The sequence below is a fragment of the Artemia franciscana genome, chromosome 8 (assembly GCF_032884065.1).
Source record: "Artemia franciscana chromosome 8, ASM3288406v1, whole genome shotgun sequence".
In the NCBI taxonomy this organism is placed as follows: Eukaryota; Metazoa; Arthropoda; class Branchiopoda; order Anostraca; family Artemiidae; genus Artemia; species Artemia franciscana.
This window is the reverse complement of record NC_088870.1, coordinates 31,626,212-31,641,782: the sequence shown is the minus strand read 5'-3', so window position 1 is coordinate 31,641,782 and position 15,571 is coordinate 31,626,212. Positions and strand designations below refer to the sequence as shown.

General features: G+C 31.8%; 1 protein-coding gene across 6 annotated transcripts in view; it reads right to left on the bottom strand.

Annotated features, from left to right (window-relative positions):
* Positions 1–5,691: 5,691 nt before the first annotated feature.
* LOC136030301 (zinc finger protein 628-like) overlaps positions 5,692–15,571 on the bottom strand; it is a 271,742-nt gene continuing 261,862 nt past the window's right edge. For all 6 annotated transcript variants that reach the window (XM_065709172.1, XM_065709174.1, XM_065709171.1 and 3 more), the window contains 3 exons: positions 14,795–15,064; positions 13,882–14,085; positions 5,692–10,512 (listed from right to left, as the gene is read on the bottom strand). In XM_065709172.1, coding sequence (XP_065565244.1) covers positions 10,181–10,512; positions 13,882–14,085; positions 14,795–15,064 — 806 coding nt within the window. In that variant the 3' untranslated portion in view covers positions 5,692–10,180. The remainder of the gene's footprint in view (positions 10,513–13,881; positions 14,086–14,794; positions 15,065–15,571) is intronic.

The window sequence follows — 15,571 nt, the reverse complement described above, 5'->3', positions numbered from 1 at the left end:
CTTAAAAAAGGCACTAGAACTTTTAATTTTCGTTAGTATGAGCCCTCTCGTGGCATTCTAGGACCACTGGGCTCATACGATCACCCCTGAAAAAAACGAAAAAAAAAACAAATAAACACGCATCCGCGATCTTTCTTCTGACAAAAAATAAAAAATTCCACATTTTTGCAGAAAAGAGCTTGAAACCTATACAGTATGGTTTTCTGATACGCTGAATCTGATGATGTGCTTTTAATTAAGATTCTATGACTTTTAGGGGGTGTTTCTCCCATTTTTGGAAAATAAATCAAACATTCTCAGGCTCGTTACATTCGATGGGTAAAACTAAACTTGATGAAACTTGTATATTTAAAATCATCATAAAAATACAATTTTTTATATATATATATATATTGATAGATATATTCTTTGTTTTTACAGATGTTTTTTCCTTTTTTGTGTACATGTTTTACCTTTATTGGTTTATATTGAGTCGTAGTCCAAGGTGAAAACATCTGTCTTGAATTGGATATCATAAACTTCAAACCAGTAAGCTTTTTCAGTGAATTTTAATCCCTGCGAACTAGTTAGATTTCGCAATACCTGTCAAAGGATTAAAGTTCCTGACCTTGAGTAAAATTATTACTCATCATTTCAGTAAGTGAGAGATAATCCTATGATCATAATTATCAAATCATATAGACCTATTAAATATTTTTGGAAATTTTTACTAATAAGCGAGCAGAAGAGGGGAAGTTTTCTGTACAAAGCGTCGACGTACCTGCCGGGTGTGTCTTCCTTAAATTGCGGGGAATAGATGGCAGGAGCCTACGCTTCCCTCACTTATTGGCATTTCGAGCTTCTCAAATTTAGCCAACTACCATTCAGCTTTCGTGCGGTTAAGACGTGTTTTGCCCATGGTTATGTTTTTGACTCGGAATTGGATTAACAGACTTTTTGCATGAAAATGGACTCTGATTCGGATACGGACTGCTTTATTTATGCCCCGGTTCTGAACTTTATGCAGTATAATAATGAAAAAGATGTCGAAGTGATCTTAAAATTTGCTGTCGAATTTTTTGAGTCAAGTGATATTGCCAAATCGAAGAAAATCCTGTGGGATTCGCTGCCGAAATTGACCGAGCTCTATCCAAGGCGGATTGGTTCAAACGCAGCTCTGAATTATTGGGAAAGTGTTAGAACTTCTTCAAAATCAGAGTGCTTCTGAGGACATGCATGTCTTTGCTATCCGTTCCCCAGCCGATTTTCCCTGTATTCCAGCAGTTGCTTACTCCAGGATAGCTTCTAAGCTTAATGGAATTCAACAGACTCTTTCGCAAGTTAATGCGAAAATGTCAACTTACGATCTGAATTTCCCCAGCCTCCCGAGCAGTGCTACTGGTAGTGATATAAGCGAAGCCACTGTTATTATCACGGATTTACCGCGTGATCTCAATGATACATCTAAACGGAAGGAAAGAATTGACTGTATTTCCAGTCACGAGTGCATTGAATAATTGATACTGTGCGCGCCTCTGGTGATAAATTGATTGTGAAGATCGATAGCGTGGACGCTGCTGACTTTTGGAAATCTGCGCGCTCGGTTTTTCGTGATTGTGAAGCAAAGATGGTGGAGAAAAAGTTTTTTGATAAAATGAAAGGCGTTGCACAAGATCTTGATTTTGCGCCTCTTAAAGCTTGCAGGGGTGTTCGAGACGCTATGAGAATTGGGAGCTCAAATTGTTTGAAAATTACGTTCAAAGACGAAATTTCTCTTTCCTCGGCCCTTAAATCTGGACTGAAAATAGGCTATGAACTATTCCAAGTGTATGAGTATCGGCGAATTCCTAAGTGCTGCAGGAAATGTCAATCACCTGACCACCTTGCTGCAAAATGTCCCGGTGAAAACTACAATGCTTACGGTGCTCTGGTCCCCATATGAACTCCAGTGACTCACCTTGCAGTAACACCCCAAGTGTGCAAATTGTAATGGAGATCATGTTGCTTACAGTTTTCGTTGCTCCAAACTAAAGGCTCTTGCTAATTCCAAAGTTCCGCGACCTTCTCGCTTGCAATCATGAATGAGCGTAAAACTTTACAAACAAAAGAAACTTTTAAAACTACCACTTAAATTAAGAGGAAATGAAACCTAAATTTTAAGACTTAAATTTTAAAACTAAACTTGAAAATGGAAAGTTTAAAATAAAAACTTCAAAACTTTACAACTGATAATTTAAACTAAAACTTCTAAGACTAACTTTAAACTGAAGCTTTAAATTCAAAACTTTAAAACTGAAAATTTAATGCAAAAAACCTTTTCGTAAAACCTTAAAACTAAAACTGAAAAACCAAAACTTTAAAATAAAAGTTTATAACAGGAATTTTAAAGCCAGAAAAAAACCTGAAAACCGAAAACCTTAAAAAAATGTAAATTCAAAATTTTGAATAAAAAAAGGCCTAAGCTTTAAAATTGAAAACACTTTTAAAAATGAACTTTTAATCTGAAGCTTTGGAAAAACTTCCAAAGCTAAAACTTGTAAAATAAAATAGCTTAAGACCTAAACTTTAAAAGTGATTACATAAAAAAAAACTAGTTTTTTTTAACTGAAATTAAGGAGCGACATTAAAACTTAAAACGAACAGAAATTACTCCGTATATGAAATGGGTTGTCCCCTTCGCAATCCCTCGCTCTTTACGCTAAAGCTTTTAATTGTTTTAAAAAGCAGAATTGTGGCAAAGAGTCAAACTTTAGCGTAAAGAGCGAGGGATTGCGGAGGGGACCACCCATTTCATATACGGAGCAATTTCTGTTCGTTTTAAGTTTTAATGTCGCTCCTTACTTTCAGTTAAAAAAAACTAGTTTTTTTTATGTAATTTCTGAACGTTTTTGAATTAATGCATGTTTGATTTTGGCTCTCCACACATAAATTATTAAAATGAAATTTGCATATTAATTCCTTTTTTGGCTAAATGGCTTTCTCTTAGTTTTGATCAGAAGATTTTGAGAAATAAGGGATGGGAAAGGAGGCCTAGTTGCCATGCAATTTTTCGGTTACATAAAAAGGCAACTATAAATTTTTATTTTTAACGAATTTTTCTATTAGTAAAAAATATACGTAACTTAAGAATTATCTTACGTAACAAACTTTTATATTCTTTAATTTTTATTATGTATATGAGAGGGTTTGTACCCTCGTTAATACCTCGTTCTTTATACTAAATCACAAGTTTTGTCCCAATTCTTTAAGAATGACCCCTGAATCAGAAAGGCCGTAGAATGAATAGTTGAAATTACTAAAAATACTATAGCATAAAGAGCGAGGTATTTATCTCCTCCTAAATGCCTCGCTCTTTATGCTAAAGTATTTTTAGAACCCCTCACATGCGTAATAATCTCTGTTCGTTTTAAGTTTCAATGCTACTCTTTACTTTCAAATGAAAAAAATTTTTCCATGTTTACTTTTTCATTGTTTTTTTATAGTAATTTTAGAAAATCCTGCGCCCTTTTCATTGAATTTCTGTTCCCCCATGACACATTTCTCCATGGAAAGATACTCACACATAGCCCCCTCCCCTCAACCCCACCCCCAAAACAAAAAAAAATCCCCTGAAACCGACTGTACACTTCCCAATAACCATTATTATATGTAAACACTGGTCGAAGTTTGTAAGTTGCAGCCCCACCCTCAGGGACTTGGGGGGAGTAAGTCATTCCCAAAGACATAGTTATTATGGTTTTTGACTATGCGGAACAAAATGGCTATCTCAAAATTTTGATCTGTTGACTTTGAAGAAAAAATGAGCGTGGGAGGGGGCCTAGGTGCCCTCCAATTTTTTTGGTCACTTAAAAAGGGCACTAGAACTTTTCATTTCCGTTAGAATGAGCCCTCTTGCGACATTCTAGGACCACTTGGTCGATACGATGACCCCTGGGGAAAAGAAAAAAAAAACAAAAACAAAAAAAAAAAAAACAAATAAACACGCACCCGTGATTTGTCTTCTGGCAAAAAATACAAAATTCCACATTTTTGTAGATAGGAGCTTGAAACTTTTACAGTAGGGTTCTCTGATACGCTGAATCTGATGGTGTCATTTTCGTTAAGATCCTACGACTTTTAGGGGGTGTTTCCCCCTATTTTCCTAAATAAGGCAAATTTTCTCAGGCTCGTAACTTTTGATGGGTAAGACCAAACTTGATGAAACTTATATATTTAAAATCAGCATTAAAATGCGATTCTTTTGATGTAGCTATTGATATCAAAATTCAATTTTTTAGAGTTTTGGTTACTATTTAGCCGGATCGCTCCTTACTACAGTTCGTTACCACGAACTGTTTGATACTTTGAATCCAAAAATGTTGTGACTAAAACCTTAAAACTAATGCTTTTAAAACTAAAACCTTTAAAATTAAAAATTTAAAACTGAAATTGTATAACGAAACTTTAAAACTTCAAAATAAAAGTTTAAAAATAATACTTAAGAACTAGAAAAGTAGAACATTAAAGCTAAGACTTTAAATGAAGAACCTTAAAACCAAAAACTTTTTAAAACTATTACTTCAAAACTAAAAACTTTCAAAAGTAAAACTTTAAATATAAAACTTTAAAAGTAAAACCTTAGAAGAAACTTTTAAACTTAAAACTTTAAAATTGAAAGAAACTTTAATATATAAACTTTAATACTAAAATCTTAAAAACCATAAGCCTTAAAATAAAATCTTTTAAAACTAAAACTTTTAAAATAAAAGAATTAAGACCTAAACTTTCAATATGATTTGAAAACAAAAACTGTATGTCTAACATCATAAAAATTAAAATTCTAAAATAAAACACTTAAAACTAAACTTTAATACTTTCAAATAAAAATTTATAAATACAAAAAAAACTTTTAAGACTACCTTCAAATTAAGAGAAAATAAAACCTAGTCTTTAAAATTGATAACCTAAAACTTTAAATTTTAAAACTAAACCTTAAAACTGAAAACTCAATGTAAAAAAAAATTTAATAAAACCTTAAAACTAAATTAAAAACCAAAACTCCAAAATAAAAGTTTAAAACAAAAAAATCTTAGAACCGGAAAAAAAGAAACTTTAAGATCTAAACTTTAAAAGTAAAATATTTAAAGTAAAATTGTGTGAAATAAAAATATTAAATCTAATTTTTTAAGTTAAAAGCTTAAAACCCAGAACTTCTTGAAACCAATCAATGACAAGTTTCCGCTGTTCAAATAAAAACAATGGTCATTTTTAGTTATAAAGTTTTTTTTTTCGTGGAAAAAAGCTTGAAAAACGGTTAGGTGTGATAATTTGCACCAGAGGGTGTCAATGGGCTGATACATATTCTTTATGGTTGATTGTGTATGCCTATGCTGTTTGACCTATGTGATTGTATGGATGAGTAGGGTTAAGGCCTCATTCAAGTGCTGATCTATATTAATCACTAATGTAGGAAGACAGTCTTCCTTTTCTCCTTCTGTCTTCCTTTTTTTAATGTGTTTTTGCTGTTGCATTGGTGATTTCTCTTTTCATTATATATATATATATATATATATATATATATATATATATATATATATATATATATCTCATATTATATATATATATATATATATATATATATATATATATATATATATATATATATATATATATATATATATATATATATATATATGAGTGTCTTAAAAATTATAGCAGATTTTAATGATACGAGAAAGCCTGTGATCCTTTAATAGCTTAAACATACATCAGGTAATTTTTTATTTCGATTATCAAGAACCACATACATACAACAAAGATAACTAAGTTCAACTAATCAAAAGTTGCACGGCGCCAAATGTATTATCTGTTTCTGGAACTTGGATGGTGATTTTGTGCGGACCGGAGAAATTGAATTTTCTACGTGAAACAGCAAACAACTAAAGACAACACTTTGTACATGATATATTCGCAGCAGCGTGCTCAAAGATAGACACTTTGTATTTCAGTTCCTAACGAAGGTTAAAACATTGGTACTAATTTTTATATTCCATTTCAAATGCTAAACAAATCATTGAACTTTGTGAACGATCATAATTAAAACTCTGATGCGCCTGACCATTTATGTGCTGTCAAATTTTCTTCGGCTTTTAAAATAAAAAGTTAGATTCGCTTCTTATTTTATTCGTTCATAAGGATATTCCTCAAAATTAAGAGGAATTACAAAATCACAAAACAAAATTTATGAAAATTTAAAATGAATTCCAAATCGGCTTTGGAGAACAATCGAACATGTTTTCTGTATTAAAAGTTATTGGCAATGTCATAGGACTCAACTTGAAATTAAAATGATCAATAAGTAAGTAAGTGAATAAGTACAAGGGTAAGTGAGCATGAAGCAAATTAAACCTATTTTGACTGATGATTCAGTACATACACTGCGGTCTAGTTCAGAATGTCAAATTTTCACATTTGTAAGTATGAATTAGAGAATGCATTTATTAGTTAGTTGTTCACAATATAGGGACTGATGCAAGCTTTATACCTTCTAGGGAAGTGCTTAGAAAATTCTTTTCTTGACGTAATTTATTATAAAGTTTCTTTTCTTTTATTATCTTTTTTCACCTGTTATATGAAAGCCTCATCATATTTACAATAAAGAGACAAAATACAAAAGTAAAAACGACAAGCAGCTTAGGTTTGGATTCAGTAAATGGGGAGATAAAATCTGAACTTGTCATTTGAAATTTACAAGAACGACATCTATCTCATTTTTAGACAAATGAATGGACCCAATTTGGGTCCAAATACCCGATTTGGACCTACTCACAGTTTGTCAACTACAGTAAATGTTTTACAAATGAGCAAAATACTTTTAAATTATGCATCATAAATGCTTGACTTAAGTTCAGCTTTACTCATAGGAAAAAATGCAAAACTCAAGGAATGGCAATATCTGACAACAAAGAAGGCCTAAACTTAAGCTCCTTATCTATAACCCACCATCAGTAAATACAGGCCTTAATCTGGGAATTGACATTTTCGTTAATCAGTTTCAATTTATTCATTACACATTTATTTCTGCGTAGGGACCAGTCCTTTCATTGGAAAGGCCCTAATTTTTTTTATACTATTGTTAAAAAAGACATGTCTAACCAACACTAGGGATGAAGAAAGTGAAAAAAAGTGTTTTATAAGAAATCAAGGAAAAGAATTTATTTTCGGAGGCAAGGGGCTGTAGTACCTTGAGAATGTATGCTGTTTGGAGTGATCATTTAAGCTATCTACCTTCAATACCATAGATGTTACCTAGAGTGTGTTTTTCCTACACTAAATCATGGTGAAAATTGGTTAATTGGAATAAAAGGGAAATTAATTATATTACTGATAAGGTCTGCTCAAGAACTAATAGAAAATTTTAAATGTATTAGCATGCATAAGAATCAATGGTAAATGATACAGCTAACAAAATACTAATGCAGTAAATTTGTCACTGCATGTACCTAGCCTTTTAAACCTTCTGACTTGTATATGCTAAAACGGAACTATTCCCATAATCTCTATTTTTGCAGTAAAATGAGCTGGAATACTAATTACATTTTTCAACCAAGAGATGAATAACATATATTATTAATGACCTAATGCTTCAATTATCAATTTAGATGTAGAACCCTAACATTAGTAGTGACTTGAATGAAATATGAGTTGTGCGAAACTTGAAGATAAAAGTTTTTACTTTGAATTATAATTAAATCAAACAAGGGTCTTAAGTAGGCTGTTCTATGGTTTTAAGGGTGATATAGTTCAACTCAAGGACACTACCAAAATGGACAAGATCAAGGATTGTCACTTCAATTTTTTTTCTACAAATATTCTCTTTCATAACCTAAGATCTGATGTGAAAAAAATATGATAGTTTTCTTTTTTTTTCTTCAGTTCAAAGTTTTCCCCTTATTTTCAGCCATAATATTCTTCTGGAGCTGACGTTCGAGTGAATCAATCTCGCATATATGTACAATGCTCTCTCTCCAACTTTTCCTGTATTCAAACATAATCCTTCAGTATCCTGTTTTCATTGTTATGAAAAGAGGTTAGGCTTGAAAGGATTGAAGGAAATGGATAATGCTATCACAGAATAAAGTAGCTTGAAAACCAACAATACCCAAAATAGGAGGTAAGTAAGTATAAAATAAAATAAAATAGTGGTAAACGGAATTCTTGCAATCCAATTCCGATTTATTACGTCGATGGTGGTACTTATTGTGATCATAATAAAAATGTACAGAAAAATTTTAAGTTTTGATTTTATTTTATGTTAGTGGATTTAATTTTGTAGGTGAATTGAAATATATATTTTAATAGAATTGTGAATTTGATGCTCTCCAAACTGGAATAACAAAGAAAATACGAATAATTATGTCATTGTGTATGATAAGAATTCTTATAAGTATAGATTCAGTATAAAATACAGAAAGACAGCACAAATATACTGCACAAAATAGCACAATATGCAACCCAAAAATACGGAAGGACTTCGACAGCACAATATACTGCAAGTGAACACTTATACTTCGACACGCTTTAATATTACTTCAGTTAAAACGTAATGAGCTGTTAAAATGCAATTACCCTTCTACAAAATGGCAATTCGAAATCAAAAATATTTCGAATGGAGGTGAGCTACCCTTTCTTCACTGCTTAGGTTACACCGCTTATTAGGGAATGTTATACATTCCGGGTGGGGAATAAGACTGTCTAAAGAACTATCCTTGTGGCATTTATTCTTTGCCTGCAAATATATCATGTAGTAGAAACAATAAATTTTTAAGATGTTTAATTTTGCTGAACATGAATCTAATTAGCAGACTAACAACAGAAATGGTAACATGGAAAGCTATTGAATAAAGGACCATACAAATTACTATATCATATACAGCAATTGTATGGTTTGAGTACATAATACCATGTGGAAGTAAGACTGGGAACGTTGTTAAATGATTTTATTCCTTTTCCCTGTTGAATTTTCAATAGAGTTTAAGTTGTTTTCTTCACTGAGCTCATTTGTATACTTCTACATGGTCAATACGGCAGCATAAAATGTAAATTCACCAGAATAGTAAATACATAACAGGAACGTAATTAGTATCATATTTGTGTTACTTTAAGTAGAGACCATATGCAATATTTGGCAAGCCCAAAAACATAAGAAATCTGACAATCTTTAAACATCCTCTATTGCATTTGAATCCCCAGGATTTTTTCTTTTTATTCTTTTTTTGTGATTCCTGATTAACTACTTAAAGATAACATAAACAGTATGACGTAACGGAGGTGAGTGCAGAAAGGCAATCCATTGCCTCCTCACCGATGCACAACCATAAGTACTCACTTCGTACGACTCAATACTCTAAAATAAAACAGTAGTCCCATCCCAAGTTAAGACACATTCGTAGGCAAGGAATTGGAATTCAAAAGAGCTATTACTCCGAAAAATCTGACGGCATGAAGAAAAACTGTAAAGAAATCCTGTTAGCGTGATGCAGCTAAAAAAAAATCCCTTTGGAGATCGTACGAAGTGGTAGAAGTTAATATTTGCAATCTATAAAACACTGTAAACAAACGTATATATCTAGCGGATAAAGTGAGTACTTTGAAATATCAGCGATGAGTATTTGAAATATCAGCACCTTAATATCTTCATTTTAGATTTTCTGCTTGAGCCCTCTTTCCCTCCTTCCAGTATATGCGAGTCGGTGATGAAGTGATGAAAGTTCATCTAGAAAGCCAAATGAGTTGGAAGACAAGTTTTACTGTTTCTCTCTTGTCTTTTATCCATATTTTAATATTGGATATTCAATAATGATTTCAAAATGAGAAGTAAATTCTATGTGGAAACTAATTATAATATAAAAAAAAAATGGATAAGCTCAAAAAGGTAATTTTACATGAAGCCCAGAAGCAAATTAAATATTAAAGAAACGAAGAATGACGACCAGAAATGACAAAGAGACAAACTAAAATAATGGCACTTTTTCATTAACTTCACCAATATAAAAATAATTACAATTTTTTTCAAAAAAAAGCAAATGAACGGACGATGTTTTGCAAAAATTGGGCTCAATATCACTTAACAAAAATCATAGAAATTGTTTAGTTCTCAATTTTTGCACAAGCAATCTATTATTTTGTCCTTTTTCCACTAATAAAATATAATTAGCACCATTTAATTACTAGAATGAGGCTGATGGTTCATATTTTGCAAATGAGTCCAATGTCCACCCTGGTTCAAATGACTCATGTTTTGTCCCATTGGGTTATAATGCTGACTTGTATGTTGATAAGGGAATTGTTGTTGCAGGTATGCTGGATGATGCTGTGGGAGCGCAAATCCTAAAGCCTGATGTAGTCTAAGAGCATGTTCTAAACGACTATCAGCATAGCTTGTGCTAGGACCCGGAAGAGGAACGCCCATATTGGAGTTAGATGCTGTTGCTGCTGCAAATCTAAGAACTGCTTCCATATTAACAGCCTGCATCTTCCTGATTGATTCATTTTCTGAAAAAAAAGGATCAAAATCTGTTACATAGACATGGAATCTAATAAGATGTTAGACCAAGGCATCGATAAAACCACACTGCCTATCTGTCAAATAGACAAGAACAATTTCAAAATTCGTATATTTAAGAGAGTTGATAAAAATTAATCAAATCAACGAGACATTTCAGCTATATATTCAAAGCTCTCCAATCATCACGTAGTAACACATAAAAACAAAATAGCTAAAGATTCTTGCACCGTTACCCAACAATATCAGGTAGGACACGGAGAAATACAAAGTAAGTTTAAGAAAAGTGAATATCATTCAATTAATACAGCACCGTGGAGATCCAAGCCAGAATTGCATCTTGAATAAAAATATTAAACAATATTTAGCAACCTTCTGTTCATTTTTAATGCTGTCTAGGTTTAGTTTCAGCTAAAAGCCAGCTTAAAAAATTTTGAAACTAATACAAAAAACACAAAACAAAAACATGACAGCTTTTCAAGTGGCTTCATGTTTTTACTTACATGTGCTTGCATAGTTTTTCGGTCACTTTCAAAAATAACCTTGACAAGTATAGAAGGGGAAAAATTATTTTGGAAAATCTAAAAAGAATAAATATAGTTTTTTTATGCTTGCTGATAAGGATATCATTCATAAAAACGCTGGCATATAATTAACATTTGCTTTTTTAGGTAACAGAATAGTTGCTTAAGAAATAGTCGCATATTAACTGCAAAATGCTACTAGAATATAAAAAAAAGAATTGCAAGAAAATGTATCATCAGGGAAAATGCAATAATATTTGCTATATGCTAGCTACATTAAGATCACATACTTTGTTATGAATTAATGATGCACTATTAACCAAAATAGCTGAAGATAGCACAGGTACATCGTGAAAACTTCCGAATCGACAATACATCAGCATTTGCATTATATATTAAAACTAGATTAAATTTTGCTGATTGGATGGTTTTTTCCTAATACAAGACACGCTGGTCCATAAGTTAGAACATAAAAATTCATTTTCAAATATAAAATTTATGCCAAATTATTCCATAACATCAAACCTGATACAATAATACTTTTCAATACTACATTTAAAAGGTGCTAAAATTTTCTAATTCGATTCGAGTCTTAATTGGGCGAATCCTATATTAAATTTGAGCATACCTAATTAATGTGAAACAACAGAGCATATAAGTAAACACCATCAAATAATATTAGTACTAAAAATCTTGCTAAAGAAATCGATGATTTCTTTAGATGTGACCTATCGATTCCTTATTCAGAAGTAAGAATTCCTTTTGTTAATATGTCTTTCTGGATCTAGAATTACTCAACAAAAATTTAATTTCTTACACATTTTATTGTATTTTCTTTTGCAGGATATTTGACAGGTCACTGAAAAAAGGATGAAATTCAATAGATTTTTTTTTTTCAGTTTTTAAAAACTGAAAAATAAAGCTCCTCTGCTATTAAATTTTTCAAGAAATTTTCAAGACAAAGGGTTTTTCGTCAAAAGATATCAAACAAAAAGCTTGCAATTTGCTCCAAAACTCATTTTGGAGTTTCCTTCCCAATTTCCATTAGAGTTAAGGATGCAACAATATGGCTGTGTTTTCTTTTTTTTTATTCACATAGCAATTTCAACATGAGGAAGTCTGTGAAGCACGAATTTGAAAATTCTTTGCAACGACATCTATGACTTATGACACATAAATCGCTATCAATTCGAGTTCTAGATTTTGAAGATTTTTGGTTTGATATATTACTTTACATCTTTGAAGTTATTTTCGATTGACCTTAGATATAGATTTTAATGCCGAGCTCTACAAAACTATTCTGTCATATCATATATTGGTTTTAGCTTTGGAGTGAAACATCACTTTTTGTGCCAACTAGTTTAATGATTAAAAATATGACATAGACTAACCACCATTTTGGACATATACCTTTGTCCTGTAATGCCAAATGTGACCCTTTCTAAATAAATTGCCCTAATCAGTATTAATATTACGGAAAGAGCAGCTTAGGTCGTAGGAGCAAGCTTTTTGGAAGGAAGATAACACATATCCCAGATAGTAATATTAAAAATCCCACAAAGTGAATAGGGAAAGACAAAACACCCTAGATTAGGCTTGAATGAGACATAGAAAACGACTAAAAATTTTGAAGAGTTCTAGTGGCTAAAAAATAAGCTTCAATTAATGTGGGATGGGGCAACGTTCATGAGTATGTTAGCTTTAGGCAAATTTGACAAGTTTATACTAGCAGTTGTAGAACATATAAGCTATTTGTTCCAAAATAAAATTTCTCAATCGGAATTTTATTTTCAATTTATAATTTGATCTGAAAAATAAAAGTTGAAATGGATTTTTTTGGAAGCCTTATGTTACCATCATGGTTGTAGCAGTGGCTGCAGAAAGAACACACGCCTATAGTAATCAAAAATTTAAAAGTGTATTTGAAAGAGACTGTCCAGTGAGGAAGACTTGCCACTTCAGGAACGGTAACTATAATTTCGGCTAGTATCAATAGTAAAAGTTGATTACAAAAACTATTTTGCGGGAATTTCGAAAAATTGCCAGAAGAACCTCGCAAAACTCAGTTGGATTGAAATGAAAACTGCACAACAGTAATCACCATGGTTGAAAGCCCTACAAAGGAGAATTAAAGCCCCCCTTATCTTTAATCCCAGGAAAAATGACTTTTTTGCATTAAAAGCAGTGATGTGCCTCTCCCCCTGGAGTGACTGCACTGACTAGTGGTTGTAGAATTTCGGCAGAGGATTTATTTGATAAAATAAATAAAATAAATATGGTGGTTGAGTTATTGAATTATGTGGTTGAGTTACAGTTTGAATTATGATCACTGACTAGTGGTTGTAGAATTTCGGCAGAGGATGTATTTGATAAAATAAAATAAATATAGTGCTTTTTTTAAGCAACGAAAGACAATATTAAAAAAAAAAATGACAAAACCTTCGTTTTAAAACACAATACCAATATTATCGTAAAAAAAAATTAAGACCAAAAGACCACGGCTAACTTACAGTTTGAATTATGATCAAACTGTGGTTGAATTATGTGGTTGAGTTACAGTTTGAATTGTGATCACTGACTAGTGGTTGTAGAATTTCGGCAGAGGATTTATTTGATAAAATAAAATAAATATAGTGCTTTTTTTAAGCAACGAAAGACAATAAAAAAAAAAAAAAAATGACAAAACCTTCGTTTTAAAACACAAGGTGATATAACGCATGCCCTTAAAAAGTGATGGTATTAACAATTGATTGTTATGACGTTTCTCTTATTAATTTGCTATCCATAGCCTATACTACTGCCATTAGAGGACATATAAGAAGAAGAAAAGCTTACGCTGCTGAGGAGTTTCGGCAATGTCTTCTTCATCTTCAGTTTCAGTTCCACAAGTGAAAGAGCCCTGATTAGCTGAAAAAGAAGGACCAGGATTTTCTTCATTTGAAGGTCTTTGTGGTACTGGACTTTGTAAATGGTTTAAGGTGTTTTGCTGGTTGTGAGTATCTGGATTTCGCTGAGGTCGAGGACTTTCTGACAGTGTGTCTATCAATAAAAATATTAACAATTAGAAGATTAAAGTTTCAGCTAGACAACTATGGGTCCTTGAACGTTATGAAAGCTGGTTTCGAGTTGCAAGCAATGTTTATTTCTATGTCTATTTCAACTGTCTTGTTTCGGCTCGGGTAAAGTTTTAGGATACCACATACAGAGATTTGAAAACCAATTCAGCTACTGAGCCGCTGTTTAGAAATATAATAAATGTTTGTCAAATCTTATTTACCGAACACTTATTAAAGAACTCAACATGATATAAATTACTTGGTAACTTTTGACTTAATCCAGAACTTGACAAAATCAGTTTAATTTACAGTTAGGGTTTCAAAACGGTTTATGGAGTACGATAAGGCATCTACTCAACTATACGCTCGACCACTGCATAATATGTGATGACTGGAATGTTTGGAAAATTCTAGTGATTTCCAGAAAATAACAGTCTTAATATTCTCAATCAGATATCCTCAAACTTTTTGAGTGGCTTAAGATCCCGGAATTTGACTGATGAGAGGGGGGGGGTAACGTAAAAACTGAATGAAGTATTCAAAACACAAAATTAGAGAGGACTTTAGGTAAATCTTTTCAATTTTTCTGAGGAGGAGTTTTTTGGAAACTTAGGAGGGGGAAGAACCAATATTATGGCGACTACATGAGCTAAACTACAAATTTCAAAGGTTATATATTTTTTATCACGTACTTGAAAGCTTGGATTCGACTCCTTGTGGTGGACTAGTTGGAGGACTCGGGAGGGGTCCATGTTGTTCCGTATTGTGGTTGGTAGAAGTGGTTCCTCCTGATTGTATAATACTTGAAAGAACATCGGGTCGAAGAAGAGGATTTGTCAAAGTGTTTGTCGGAGATTCTCTTTCCATAAACTTTCTTTCCGCAGCAACCCTACTAAGCATATATTGAGCTGCAAATTGGTGTTTAGAGTCCATTCTCATTTGCTCCATATGCGCTATAAGACCTAAAACGAGGAACACCATAAATGATACCAATATTATCGTAAAAAAAATTAAGACCAAAAGACCACGGCTAACTTACAGTTTGAATTATGATCAAACTTCAATGCACTAATATATAGGATTTTAGAAATTTTGAGAATCAGGTACTTTTTAAGTATAAATAATATTGGAAAGTTCGTCCGGGTAGGTATGAGGTATTGCGATGATTTTCTTAAATAATTAGTATTAGTGTCTTTTCAGTCAATGTTTGTTGCTGTATTTTTATCGCTTGTTTTGTGTATACAAATACACAAAACCCAACTGGCCAACTGGGCTTTCGTGTGAATAAATCTTAACATCTATCTATATATATATATATATATATATATATATATATATATATATATATATATATATATATATATATATATATATATATATATATATATATATATATATATATATATATATATATATATATATATATATATATATATATATATATATATATATATATATATATATAATAT